General features: G+C 57.6%; 1 protein-coding gene across 2 annotated transcripts in view; it reads left to right on the forward strand.

Annotated features, from left to right (window-relative positions):
• SLC9A3 (solute carrier family 9 member A3) overlaps positions 1-14,317 on the forward strand; it is a 47,116-nt gene that overhangs the window by 15,410 nt on the left and 17,389 nt on the right. For both annotated transcript variants that reach the window (XM_025867509.2, XM_025867510.2), the window contains exon 2: positions 12,010-12,312. In XM_025867509.2, the coding sequence (XP_025723294.1) occupies positions 12,010-12,312 (303 nt within the window). The remainder of the gene's footprint in view (positions 1-12,009; positions 12,313-14,317) is intronic.

The following is a 14,317-nucleotide window of genomic DNA, read 5'->3' on the forward strand; positions in this document are numbered from 1 at the left end:
ATTTTAAATTCCATACCTTCATTGTCTGTTTATAGGAAAGTGACTTTGTATATCCCACAGCCTTGCTGTCATTGGGATTTTCTGCACAGAGGATCACATCATCTGGGAACAGCCCTGCCCCTGCCCCTCCCCCCCTCCCCACCCAGCATGCTCGCCCTGTACCCCTGGCTTTGCTGACATATGTTGGGCTGTTGTGTCCAGGACCATACATGTGGGTGCACAGGGCGGGCAGGAGTTGTGATGTGAGCTCACCAGCTGTGGGGCTCTGGCCAGAGGAGATAGCCCAGAAAGCCTGCCCCACCCCCACATGCATGCTTTCCAAGTTCTGGCATTTTCCACCCAAATTTCAGTGCTGTTCGTTATGACTACATGAACTGTCTCCACAGCCATGAGAAATGGGACCATTTTCCGTTTCCAGTAGAGCCTTTTGTTTTACCTTTGTTTAGTAACTATTTTTGTTGACATAGTTTTCCATGTATTTCAGTGATTCTGCCCCAAACTCCCAGCAGGCTGCTGCGCAGGGCAGGTGAGCAAGTTCCCAGGCTCGTGGTGTCTGCGGAGCTCAGCATCAGTCCCCCTCTGCCCCCTCCCCCACACCGGGCACCTCCTCTCCTGAATCCCGTGCCTTCTGTCTTGGGGAACACCTCTGTTTGGCAGATTCATCCCCCACCAAATGTGGGTTTTCCCCTGTTCCTTTTGGGGACTGGCTGTGCAGTGGGCAGATGACAACCAAGCATCGTGAGCAGCCTGACGGCCCCTGGGCGCACCTGGAGGTCACCTCCCTTCCAAAGGAGGGAGGCGCCACTCCGGGTCCCTCCAGAGTCGGCGTCGAGGCTGTGATCCCCTGCCCCGTGCTTCACATGGGCTCTCTTCCCTCTCTTCCCCACTCCTCCTGGCTGCTTCTAATGGTGTGCTTTGGGGCAGATCGAATTCCACCCCGGGAAGCACGGAAACACGAGTTGGGGGCTGTGTGCGCCCATGCTGCTGCAGCCGCCACTCCTTCTGAGTGAACATCCCTGGGCCCTTGTTCTCCTCCCTTTAGGGGTTCCCTCCTGCGCTTGGTGTCTCGTGTCTTTTTCCTCTATCTTCTGAGAGAGCTCTTTAACTTCATCTTTCAGCTCCTCCACTGAGTACTTCTGCTCTCATGTTTGAAAAGAGGTTTTTAAATCTCTGGACGTACTTTCTCATCGAGGGTGCAACCCTTCTTCCGTGGGTGCAGATGGTAACACTCGAGGCTTGCCCCCCGGCCTGTCCTCACACGCATCTGTGCTTCTGTGCTTCAGCCACGGATTTGTGCCGGAGACACTAACCCTAACCCAGCAGCAGACCCGGGCCCACGTGCGCGGGAGCAGGACTCCATGGCCGCCTGGGGAGTGCGGACCCCAGGGCACCCGCATCCACTACCCTCATATCCCTCCTTCCTGTTGGCCCGACCAGAAAACTAAAAATACAGAAAATAAGTGACATCTCCCCTTTTAGTTTTCATCGGGCTTGGGGAAGAAGCACTCAATCCATGTTCCTTAGGAGAATCTGATTTTCATTTTACAACATCCCAGAAAGGTCTTGACGATCATCTCACCATGAGGAAACCAAGTCCAGAGGGATAAGATAATAATAGCTTGCTAAGGTCCCTGGGAACAGAAGCCGTGGAGGTGCTGCTCCGCTGGGGGGCCCGGCACGCGGGCGCTGCTCCCAAGGCCCCCCTCACGCCAGCGCACCCAGCAGGCCGTGCCCTCACCAGCGACCCTCCTGCATCTGGGGCGGGTGACGGGAGGCGGGGGGTGCAAGGCCACGCCCACGAGGGGGTGTCCCGGCTGTGCCCTCTGCCCACGTCCGTCAGTCCGGCTCTCCTCAAGACCTGGTGTCTGTGCCGGGCCCTCGGGCGGGCATCTGTCCTGTGGTCTTCCCACCTTGGGGAGCCCTTTGTCCTCCTGCAGCGCTGCATCAGTATCAAAAGTCGATAGTCCCTGTCATTTCCTGCTGCTGTGTGTCTGGGCAGCGGCCCATGACAAAGCCCTGGCTTCAGGGCCGGGGCTAGGAATGCCCTGATGTGTGTCCACAGCGCCACGGCAGCCACGGGAGTGGGCACGGGCTCATTTTACGGCGCCTGGGCACCTCGCCCACACATTATCTGCACAAAAGGTGTCCTCAGAGAAATGGCTTTACTGGAAGTTTCACGTGAAGGCGTAAAGGGAACTAAGATCTCGACCTGCTCCCCTACAGAGGATCTGTTCACAAAATCCCTGTAGCCTTTCCAGGGCCCCTCACAGCCCCCGGCCACACCCCAGAGTGAAGTGTCTTTGTATCTTTGCTTCCGTGGATTTTCCGGTGCATTTGCTCCTTAGGGTCAGTCTCCAAAGCTCCAGCCAACCGCCAGGTCGAGATTAAGGTAAACTCTGAAGAAGAAGGCTTTTCTGCTCTGTCTAGCCTCCTCCGCCCTCCTCCTGTGAAAGCAGAGTCACGAAATCCGTTCTGTGGCCCCTTCCACATCCTGAGCGGAGGGAGGGCGCTGGGGCCCGTGTGATTCCGGTGTGGACGCCTTCCCTGCGCCTTTGCTCTTTGGGCTCCCGTGCCTGTCGCCGCTGGAGCTCGAGGAATTTGTTTTGTTACGTAGGGTCTCAGTGAGCCGAGCACCAGCTTCCTTATGCAGCCGTGCCCAGCGGGCCGCGCACTCAGGACAGTCAGCTTGACCCCTGGGGCTCTGCTCGGGCCTCTGCCCTCCGGCCTTTGAGGTCCTGGCCTGGCCCCAGCCCCTCCCCCGGCTCTCCCCACCTCACCTCTGACCGGCAGCTTCTAGGCCCCTCCCCCACCCCCACTTCTTGCCCTGGACCCTCAGTTCTTCTCAGACCTGTTCCAAGTTCACTTGAAGACTGATCAATAGAAATGGAAATCAAATAGAAACCCAGCCTGAAGGACTTCTCAAATCTATGAATGTATGTCTTTTGCCAAATTGGGGCATTTGAGGCCATGACTTTCTCAGATTTTTCCCCCCATCCTCCCTGTCCTCACCTCTGGGACTCCATTTACACACATATTGGACCTTTCAACACTGTCCCACTGGCCACTGACGCTCTGCTCACTTCTTATCTTTTTTATCTTTTGTTTTGTTAGGTGGGACCATTTCCACCAATGTAACTTCGAGTTCATGATCTCTTCTCTCATCTCTGCCTACAGTTAAGCCTATCTATTGAATTTCTTATTTCAGATATTGAACTCTTCAACTCCAGGATTTTCATTTGGTTCTTTTAAATTTCTTCTATTTCGGGGGTCTGCAGACTACAGCCCAAGGGCTGGACACATGTTTCTTTTTTTTTTTTTTAAGATTTTATTTATTTGACAGAGAGAGACACAGCGAGAGAGGGAACACAAGCAGGGGGAGTGGGAGAGGGAGAAGCAGGCTTCCTGCTGAGCAGGGAGCCCGATGCGGGGCTCGATCCCAGGACCCTGAGACCATGACTTGAGCCAAAGGCAGACGCCCAACGACTGAGCCACCCGGGTGCCCCTGGCCACGTGTTTCTGTAGATACAGTTTTCTTGGAACACAGCTGTGTCCATCCGTTACTGTATATGTTATGACCGTTCTTTCAATATGGCTGCAAAGCTGAGCTGCTGCTGAGCAGACTGGGTAGCCCCCAAGCCTAAACAATTTGCTATCTGGCTCTTATAGAAAAAATTTGCCAACTCCTGTTCTTTTCTGCTACTGAGATTTGCTATTTTTAAATTCATTACAAGCATATTTTCCTTAACACCCTTGAGCACAGTTACAGTAGCTCTTTTTAAACCCTTGTCTGCTAAACCCAACATGTGGGTCATCTTGAGATCTCTGTTGATATATGGGTCCCGTTTTCCTGGTTCTTCATATTCCCTGGTAATTTGGGGTTGTTCCCAGGACGCTGTGGCTCATGCATTGTAGAGACTCTGTATTCTGCTATGCTCCTCTGGAGAGCATTGATTTTGTGGTGGTTGTTGCTGCATTGCCATTTGACCAGGAATGGACTGGAACTCCCCTGTGGTGACGCGAGGTTGGGACCTGTCTCTCTCCTGTGTAATTCAGGGGTCAGCCAGGAATTTGGAAAGAGTTCATGCACAGAATGTGGGGTCTGGCCTCATGCTGCCCAGCTGCTGCGGCTGCCCCCATCCCTGTCCTCTGCTTTCTCGATCCAGTAAGACTACAGGTTTCTGAGTTTTACTGCTCTGCACAACCCTGGCTGGGGCCTGTCCTCAGGAAAAAGCCATAAAGAACAGGGAAGTCAGAAAAACAAACACAAACAAAAAAGAAAACAGGGCACTGGCCTGTTGCCGACCCTTCCGTCGAGCGCTGGAGCCCTCCAGGGTCTCTTTCCGTCTCTCTACTGTGTTTAGGTTGTTGTTCCCTGGGGATACTTGGTGCAATGTGTCTACTCCCCCCCCCCCACCCAGTGTCCGGCCCCAAAGTTATAATTGTCACAGATCCTGCTCTCAAATCTTTATTTAGTTAGAGCCAAACATGAAATCACAAGAAAGCAAGGCTTAAAGCATGTGATCCTTCATACTCAGAGCACTTTAGAAGCAGCCTGGCACAGGAGGGTTGAGAAGGACGGGAGGGTGCTCAGGAAGAAGGACACTGATGTGGGGCGGCCTTCTGGCTCTTGCTCAGCTCAGACACACTGTCCACCTGGACGTTCATTCCTGGGTCCACCCGACAACACTTACTGTTCATTACTACGAGTGTCTACAGTTATATGTGAGATTATCAACAACACCTGCCGTGTGGAGTTCTTGCCTTGCCTGCCCTACGAGGGACAGCCTCTGGGGTGGACACCTCTGAACACAGGATGAGGCTTTTGCTTTAAATCAAAATGCTGCTCTGGGTCTCTCTCCAGTGCTTGAAGCTGGCTAGGGTCCAGGCTTCCTTCTGTCCTCACTTCTGTTGTGCACGATGGCTCAGAATTGAAGAATCTGACGCTTCCTAGGAAGCTATTAACACTTTTCATTTTTTAATTAAAAAATTGACAAAGTTTGCTTGAGTTTTATAAGCCTGCAATGTTTAAAGTGTTTTGTGGTTTGTGAACAGAAGCTCTGCTCAGGGTCCCGGAAGCAGGCTGCCCCTGGGGAGAGGCCAGGCTGGCTCATCTATCACTCTGAGCACTCATCCGCAACATCCTTGCAGGCAGGGGGTGTGGGGTCAGCTAGGTAATATTTGAGGACACTATAAATATCTTTACCCCCTGCCCTGCACTTGGCAGCGGACACATTTAGTATAACTCCTACCTTGGTGCCTCGTGAGGTGGCGTGGCGATCAGAGTGAGGGGGTCTGCTCCTCTCCTCATGGATGGTGGGGAGGGGGCTCGGAGGCAGCCCTGTTCTGGGAAAGTGCTGGAGGAACCCCACACTTGTCTGGAGAGTTAGTGCTGGGGACCCACGCGCGCGCGTGTGTGTGTGTGTGTGCGCGCGCGCATCCCTGTATGTCTGTGTGTCTGTATGTCTGTGGACCTGAGTGTGTGGACATTTCAGGTCCAACCCTGACCTGCTCATCCTACTAAGTGACGTGGGCCCCCTGTGTGTGCCCAAGTGCTTCCCATTGTTTCTCTGGGAAGGTGTCCACTGCTCGGTCTGGTTACTCCATCAGGCAGCGTTTATTCACCAAGGTCCATACATGTTAAAGTAAAACCAAAGGATTTACTGTGCTGTTGCATTTGCGTGGACTCAGCTGAATTTTGTTGAGAGATCCTTGGAGGCGGTGGCCACATAGGGCCTGACCCCGGGTGCCCAGCTGCGTCCCGAGGGGGCGTGACACCCATCAGCAATGGCCTTCCCAAGCCCCCGGCACCCACTACTGTGGAAACGACTGGCTGGCAAGCTGGCAACTCCTGACCTTTCACAGCAGTCTGAGGGTTTGTAATTACAACTAAAGTGTGTGTTCTGTTGTCCTTACCATCCTCAGCCGGGCGTCTGTGCTTAATTAGCTGTAACTCCCCCTGCCTCAGCGATCAGTCACCTGTGGGTTTGGAAGTCGCTTCATTAACGTGTCCTTGTTGGAAGGTCCCAGGCAGCAGGTAGGGGAGCCCGGGAACCCACCTCACGCCCCGCCCACCCCGTGGCCCGCACTTTCTTGGCGCTTGGGCTTCGTCCTCTGCTGTCCTTGTCACTCTGTCCTGGGAGTGTGCACCACGTGCTCTGCATTAGCACCTCAAGTATCTGCTGAGCTGCAGTTGACACCGACCAGAGGCCGCTCCTCAAGGCTGTGGGAGCCGCTGTCCTCCTGCAGAGCTTTGTCCCCATTGTTGTTCTGCGTGTCCACACGACATGGGTGGTGTGTGTGCTGGGCCCCTGGCTACCCTCTCCCTCAGCGAGGCATGCAGGAAAAGCCAGCGGCTCCTCAAAGGCTCAGACGTTCTCCGTCCTTCCAGCCTGCAGGGTTTGGCTTCTCCCCAGCAAATGCACAGGAATTTTGATGTGGAAGGTTGCACCACCTAATTGCTTCCCAAGGTCACGGCCTCCCTGATGGCATGTGGTCTTTCTCTCTGTTTGCGGCTCAGGCTCGGGGACAGGCCCAGATGTGGAGACCCCAGAGGTGTGGGTCCCGAGGAGGTGCTCTGGGCTACTGCTCAGGTTTGCCTTTGCTGGATCCTTCTGCTTCTGGAGTAAAGCAAACAAGGGTTGGGAGGAACTGGGGTCTTCCCACCCACCGCTGGAGTCTTGGAGGCCAAGCCTACCTGAGCACATGGCCGCGGACCGAGGTACTGGGTGTTCTGGTGATGGGGACTGTGGTGGGCAGCCTGCCCTCCCGCCCTCCCCGCCTCCTAGAGGCCCAGGCTGCCCAGTGGGGCAGGAACAGAGGCTGGGTCTCGGGCTGTGGACGGAGATCTGTGACCTCCAACCCCGTGTCGGTGATTTTCATAGTGACTTGATGATGTACAGCCGCCGCGGGAAGGAAGGGTCTGTCCGCAGTGACTCACCCCAACTGGAAGCCACATCCCTCCCTGTGTCCATCCAGGTTTCTGGCCAGTGACAGAAACCAGACGCCACAGGGCACCTCCAGCAGGAACTCCGCTTACGGGCTCCTAAAATGCCCATTATACCCTTAATGGCTGAACCACCAGCAAATTGCCACTTAGAATCAATCAAGTCTTCCATTTAATTAGATCATTACAATGCAGCTGCAATCTGGAAGGGGTCACGGGTGATGGGGAGGGCCGCCTACAGGCCTGACCAGTCTGGCTGGCCGGACTTGCTCTTGAAGAATTCCCATCAACCAGAGACCCCAGCCACTCGAGACTGACACCCTCCCTCCTGACGGGGCTGGGGGGCAGTGATGTGCAAAGCCTGGAAGGGACAGCTCCAGCTGGGGCCAGCTGAGAGCCCAGAACAAGGGTCCCAGGAGGGCTCCCCCCACTGCGCACTGCCAAGCTCTCAGCCCACAGGACAGGGACGGCAACATCCCACCCCAATCTGTAGCTCAAGAGAAGATACGTGGGCCCATGTGAGGCAGAAGCCTGACTCGGAAAATTGCCCTGTATCTGTGAACGCAGAGAAGGTGAGGTCGGGCACCACAGGAAAGAGAAATATCGGGCAGTCGTGCTGATGTCGTAGGAAGGAGAAGGGGGATCCACCTGGCATAAAATGGGACCCAAGAAACAGAAGGGAAGTCCCCACAGAGCTTTACATCCCAGAAAAGGGTAAACGCAAACTCAGACACTCCAGTGAAGACCATGAAACAGGGAAATTGTTAAAGAGGGTTTTCATGGGGGAAACACGTAGTGTTAGATCTCAGACCTTCCTGACTGAGATATTTCCACGGGCGCAGCGGGACACAGGACGGGAGGTGGGGCCGGGGTGGACAGTCTGGAGAATCAGCGGCACGGTCCAGGGGCAGCTGAACCCAGAGGGCAGCTTCCCTTGCTGGGCAGGTGCCTGCCATCTTCTGCCCCAGGGTCAAGGACCGTGCAGGATGTCTGCTGCGGATGCACACCCGAGACAAAGAGCCAAGGCAGGGCAAGTGGCCGGCTGGGCGCCGTGCGGGCAGTGAGGAGCCTGCAGGAAGCTGCCCTGCAGACTGAAGGGACATCCCCAGCACTAGAGAAAGAAGACTCAGCGTGAAGATCTATCCTTGCTACAAGGTGTTCTCAAGGAGGAAAAGTTCTCCCCTAACCAGACAGAAAAAACAAGCAAACAAGTGCCCGTCAGGGTGAGGGGAGGAAAAAGCAGTCTGCTCCGTTCCTTCCTCTGTGCTTGCTCAGAGCCCAAAGCAGCGCGTGTGACCCCAGGACACCACCCGCTGTCTGGCCCTGACAGCGGCCGACGCAGGAAGACGCAAGCCAGCCACTCGGAAGCAGAGAGCTGGAAAGGCAGGGGTGAGCACAGAGAAGTAGGGGAATTTGGGAGCAGACTTTCTCTCTGCGGATGGGCAAGTCCTTCAGTTTCACAATTATTTTTAAATATTTTCTTTGCTAAATCCAAGTTAAGTGGAATGTTAAAAAGTGTAATAGGAAACCTAGAAGTACAAAGGGCTTATTCTAAGGCACAAAACTCAGAGGTCATAAAACAAAGGCCAGTAAGTTTACCTAAACAGATGTCTGCACAGCGCAAAACAACATAAACAAAACTAAAAGGTGAGCAACGGTACCTGGACGGTGTGAGGACCTGCTCCAGGGTGTGACCAGCCTTGCCCACCCCCCCCCAGCGAAGGAGCAGTGAATGCTGTGAACAAGCAGTTCACAGAAAAGGAAAGGAATGTCCCCCAGATGTGGGAAGACGCTCACGCCTCACTCAGAATAGGACCGAGTTACACTGAATCTACCAACGGAGTTTCTCAGCCGCCCAGGATGCCGACTGGTGTGTCCGATCCCGGGTGAGCTCTGGACCAAAATGCACATGCCTCCCAGCCCTCCAGAAACCCGCCCTGCACAAGGTGTGTCCAACATCAGGAAACACTGGGACTGACACTCCTGACCTCCGCCCTGTGTGGGTGCACTTAGGTTTCTTTCTCAGTGAGTAAAGAGCTCAAGTTACCTCTTCTGTGGATTTGCAGGGCTTACTTTAGAGCAAGAGCATCAGGTCTGAAGTCAGCTTGTCCCTCATCCACCCGTTTTCCAAATTAACAAGATCTTATGTTGACGGGCTGCCATGCCTGAGGCCTGGCCTGTGGTGTCCACAGTCTCCTCCTGTTAAAGAAAAGCCTGGTCCTTGGCACCGACAGCAAACTGACTAAATCAGGATCCCGTGTGAATCTCTAATTTGGGGAAAGATTGTAGCTAAAGACTAAATACTCAGCAACATGACCTGAGGCCAGCTCTAGGGCTTTCTAGCGTGCCCCCAAGGCTGACCCCGCCTGTGACGCTCAGAGCTCATGAGGACACACCGTGGATTCCGTACTCAGAAGGCCCACACCCCAGCAGTACGTGCTGCTCGGTGGCCGTCCCTGCAGAGGCAATGTCATGACCTTGAAAAGGCAAGAAGAGCATCCAGGAGCTTGTCACAGGCTTGACCCCTCGTGCAGCGTGGCCAGCAGCGTGGTGGGCGGGAGAGGGAGCCCCGCTGGCCTGGGGTTTGTGGGGACTCCTGGGGGCAGGAGAGGGCATGGCGTCTACCCCAGAGAAAAGCACCCCTGCCAACAGCCCTGCAAGGACAGAGATGCAGGCCAGAGCCGAGGGGACCGGACAGCCGGCTCTGGGCAGGGACCAGGGACTTCGCTGACACAGCTCCTGGGCACCAGACCCACTGGGACAGAGGGAATTATAAAGCCAGCTGTCTCTGGACATTAACAGATGAACAGGGGTCTCCAGTGGGAGGGGACCCGTACTGTGTCATGGTGTGACAGCACCTCGCTGGGGGCTGTTAGAATGCAGGACCCGTGAAGCCTGGTGTCTGCGGCAGGGCCCAGACTGATAGAGGCTTCAGGTGCTGCCCCCTCTCTTCCCAAAGCATCAGGGAGCCCAGCACCACAGGCCCAGGGCGCTGGCGGGCACCGCCACAGGCTTGCTGGCTGCCAGCCCCATGAGCCCACATCTGGGGCGCCATGTGCTGCCGAGGACCAGGTTCTCGGGCCCAGTTGTGTGTGAGCAGAGCCAGGCCCAGGGTGCACAGCGCGGGACACCTGCACTCTCCTGCCCTTGGTGCCCCTCCCAGGCTCAGAGAGAGCGCCCTTCAGGCAGACGTGAGCCGGGACACCCCAGTGAGGCCAAAGCCTCTGGCTGTTTTCCTGCTGACCAGCTGGGGCAGCCCTGAGGGTTTCCAGGGAACCTGCCATCCATCATTCTGGGTGGCCACCGCCTCATGCCATTTGTCACACGTGCCCCTGCATGGTTTGGTAATCCTCAGTCATATGACTGTGTCAATCAAGGTACTGGCTTCCCGGGGCCTCGCTCTGTGGCCCCCCTGCAACTTTGGGGGAGCAGGGATGCTGCCTTCACCTGAGCAGTGTGAAAATTTTCAGAAGGAAGAACAGAACTTGATAGGAATACAGGGAGTTCGACCATGGTTGGGGGTGCAGGAGAGCCGGAGAGCCTTCAGGGCATGTGGGGGGCAGGGACCCCTAGCAGATTCTCAGATCCCAGAAGCATCAACCTGTTCTACCTCCACAAGCTGAGACCTGGTCCTTCCCAGAGCACGGTGACCAAGTGGGTCAGTGACGCTGGGGTGCTCGTAGAAGGTCCCGTGTGTGCACCTGCCACTCTGCTTCTCCACCAGACTTGGGGGACCATGCATGAGGGAAAGAGCAACTCCTCGGGCAGTCTCCTCCAGAGCCAGCCTCTGACCCCCATGATGACCCCATAATTAAGCAGGCCGGGGGGTAGAGTGGAGCTTGGGACAGGCAGCCTGGCGGGAAGGGCGGGTGGGACCAGAACCCCCTGGGCCCAGCGTGCCGGCCATCCCCCCCGGCCCTCCAGCCCCCCAAACGGGACGGGGTCAGCGCCGGCAGCCTCGCGGGATAACACCCACGCTCTGCACGGAGCTGGGGCCTTGGCACCTCAGAAGACAGCTCTGCTTTGAATCTCTGAAGGTTTCTCAATAAACAGAACCTCAGTGAATGGAACAGGGAATTATCCCAGACATTGCTGAGGGCTCTCCTGTCAACAGTCCAACTGTTTTGATGTCAGGCTTAACATAGGAATTCTCACTTTTTTCCTGAGTCTTAGAATAGAAGGAGAAATGGGCCCCAATAGGTCTGCGAGGCTGCCTCACTCACCCCTGGGGCCCCTCTGCCCCCCCCACCCCTGCCAGCTCGCATAGACGCAGTGGAGCTAGGGCCTGTGGGGGAGCCCTGGAGACCCTGGTCTCGGAAGGCTCTCTTCCTGGGGGCCTGTGACCTCCAGAGAGCCAGGAAGGGGGGATGGTCCTTCAAGGAAGATTTAAATGCAGCCCGGCGTCAAGCAGGGCATGGGCTCCAGCAGCTTGAGACAAGCCGGGTGAGGTTGGGCCGGCCGTGCCACGGAGGCACGAGGCACTGCATTCCCGCTCAGAGGGCCGGAAGGGGCCACGTGGGGCCTGGGGGCTGTGGGGCCCTGGGGTCTCCCCACCCAGCTCGGGCGTCCTGTCCTCAGGACCTGGAGCCGCCCCCTCCAGCCTGACTCCATCATAGGACGCTCTTCCCACCTCCTCACCAGCCTTGTGGGCTGCCCACGGTAAGGGAGGGGCTCTTCCCCCTGAGGGAGACAGGGAGACCCCGAGGCGGGTGTCCCGGGGGCCAGGCCCCGAGGGAACCACACGCGTAGGGCCCGAGGGAAGCGGCCACAGACCCAGACGTCTGTCCTATGAGCCAGAACAGCCCCTCCCAGGCCTCCGGCGTGTGGGTCCGCAGAGCCAGGCAACCCCCAGGGAGGTGAGGGGCTCGGCCCCCGCCCAGTGGTGAGCAGGGAGGCCCGGGAGGCCGGTCAGAGCCCGCCCGCAGAGACTAGCAGCCTCGTGGGCCGAGCAGCCCCTGTGCTTCCAGAAGGAAACCCGTGGGGGCGGGGCTGCAGTGACCCTGGACCAGCGCACTCCCACCGGGCGGTGGCCCGGCCCCTGACCTCGCCCTCCACCTGCCCCACAGGCTTCCATCTGTCGCACAAGGTCACCAGCGTCGTCCCCGAGAGCGTGCTGCTCATCGTGTTGGGCCTGGTGCTGGGCGGCATCGTCTGGGCAGCTGACCACATTGCCTCCTTCACGCTGACGCCCACCGTCTTCTTCTTCTACCTGCTGCCCCCCATCGTGCTGGACGCCGGCTACTTCATGCCCAACCGGCTCTTCTTCGGAAACCTGGGCACCATCCTGCTGTACGCCGTCATCGGCACCGTGTGGAACGCGGCCACCACCGGGCTGTCCCTCTACGGCGTCTTCCTCAGCGGCCTGATGGGTGAGCGGGCATGGCGTCGGCGGGGCGGCGGGGTGGGGGGGGATCCTGGGGGCGGGGCATCCTCGGGGCGGGGTCCGCGGGGTGGGGCCCTCGTGGCGGGGTCCTCCCGGTAGAGTTCGGGGACGAGGTCCTGGGGGGTGTTCTTGGGGTGCGCTCTGCAGGAGCAGGGTGTGGGCAGCCTTACTACTTAAGAAAGCTCGGGATACAGAATACAGACCCAGAAAGGGGAGGAGTGATCAGGGTGACAAACCTCACTGGTGGGTACACTTAACCAGCTTGGTATGTTTAAAATAAGGTTTAATTAAGAAACAGCTGTCTGGGCATCCCAAGGCTGAGGCTCAAGAGCCCTGCTTGGGAATGAAATCCTGTCCAACCAGGTTAGCAGGTGGGTGGGGTGGGTGGGACAGCCAAGCCACTGTCCCTCCCCCTCAGCAAGAAGGTGGGGCTGGGCCTCACTTCCCTGCCACCAAGCACCCAGGGGAAGGGAGGGGAAGGCCCCCTCTGGCAGAGGCCAGATGGAGGAGCCCTGGCAGACGCGCACCTGAGCACAAAGACTGGGTCGTCCTACCAGGACGTCCCGCAGGAGAAGCCTCGCCGGTCGCTGCTCGGCCACCACTCATCTGTGTGTCTGCAGCCGCTTCCCCTGCCTGTGTCTCCTGCAGTTTGGGTTACTTAATTCAGCCCTGGCACAGAGCCGAGGTGCACCCCACCCACCTGGGAGTTGGCCATTATCTACCTGGGAAACTGGAGCAGGCAGGGCAAGGGGCTCACCTGAGGCCTTGCAGGGCCCACTCTGGGGTTGCTGCACCTCTGCAGCGTGGGTCTGCTGCGCTAGCGCACGGCGTTGGGGGAGTGAAGTGAGAGTCGGCACCATGGGCACCTGTCTGTGCACTCAACCTTGGCCCCAAACACCTCACCTGCAAGAACCAGACTCCTAGGGATGGGCCTGGTCCGCGGTTTCCGTCTGACTATAGGAAGAGTCTGTGAATCGCTCCCCGTGTGGATCAGGGCCTTGGGGCCTTGGCAACAAAGGACATGCACTGAGCAAGAGAGGCCAAAGGGCCCCTAACGGGAACCATCACCTTGCCTGGCCCATTTGTCATCTCAGGACTTTGTCCTCAGCCCATGGGGAGCATGCATGCTCCTTTGAGCCCCCGCTGCCATCTGGCACCGCCCCCAGGCCCAACCCAGAGAAACTCTTCAAGGGTGACATGGGGCCGAATGCACCTGGCCAGGCCTCGCACGCAAGTAAGCCTCGGGTGCGTTTGATTGCATTTACTGGCGATGCCTTTAGATATAGCTGGGACGCAGCTAAGATGACAGGACCGCCTCCGGCCACTGGCCCCAGGGCAAAGTCTTGGGGTTTGGACCAGGATCCCTGTGGGGGCCTGTGCTCAGCCCTCAGGATGCAGCTGGTCAAGGGTGCACATCAGCCAAAGTCACGGAGCAGAACGGCACCCGGGGGCCAATGAGTCTGTCCTGTCCCCAGACGCCTGGAGCCGGGAGCCTGATGGGGCTGGGGGGGTGGGGGTCAGTTTCTGCAGACCAGTGGCCAGGCTCTGAGGTGCAGGTCAAGGCGGGGGAGCACCCCTCTGAGGAAAGGTCAGCCTAGGCCAGGCCACCTGTGGGGTGGGCATCTGGACGAGCCAGCTAGGGCTGGGCCCAGCAGAGGCTCCAGGCCATCAGTCGGAGAGGCCCCCTCAGATGGGTGTAATCTCAGGTCCTCTTGGCCGTGGTGGAGAGAGGGTCCTGGTGCACACAGCTGGTCAAAGGGAGCCCACAGTCCAGTCCGGTCCCAGGAATCTTGCTGGCAGGGCTGGTGGGTGGCAGATGGTCCCACCAGGGAGGAGAGCAGGCTGCGCCTGGACCCAGGGCACTTGCTGCCTGGTTGGCTGGCTTCCAGGAGGTACCACCAGGTCTGTCAGGGTCTGTGGACAGTGCGAGGCCATTGAGCCAGGAGGGGTTTACAGATGGAACACCTCAAAGGGTATGTGGGTCTAGCAGC

This window comes from Callorhinus ursinus, unplaced genomic scaffold, assembly GCF_003265705.2.
Source record: "Callorhinus ursinus isolate GAN/ISIS: 27379988/994484 unplaced genomic scaffold, GSC_fseal_2.0 scaffold3, whole genome shotgun sequence".
Lineage (NCBI taxonomy): Eukaryota > Metazoa > Chordata > Mammalia > Carnivora > Otariidae > Callorhinus > Callorhinus ursinus.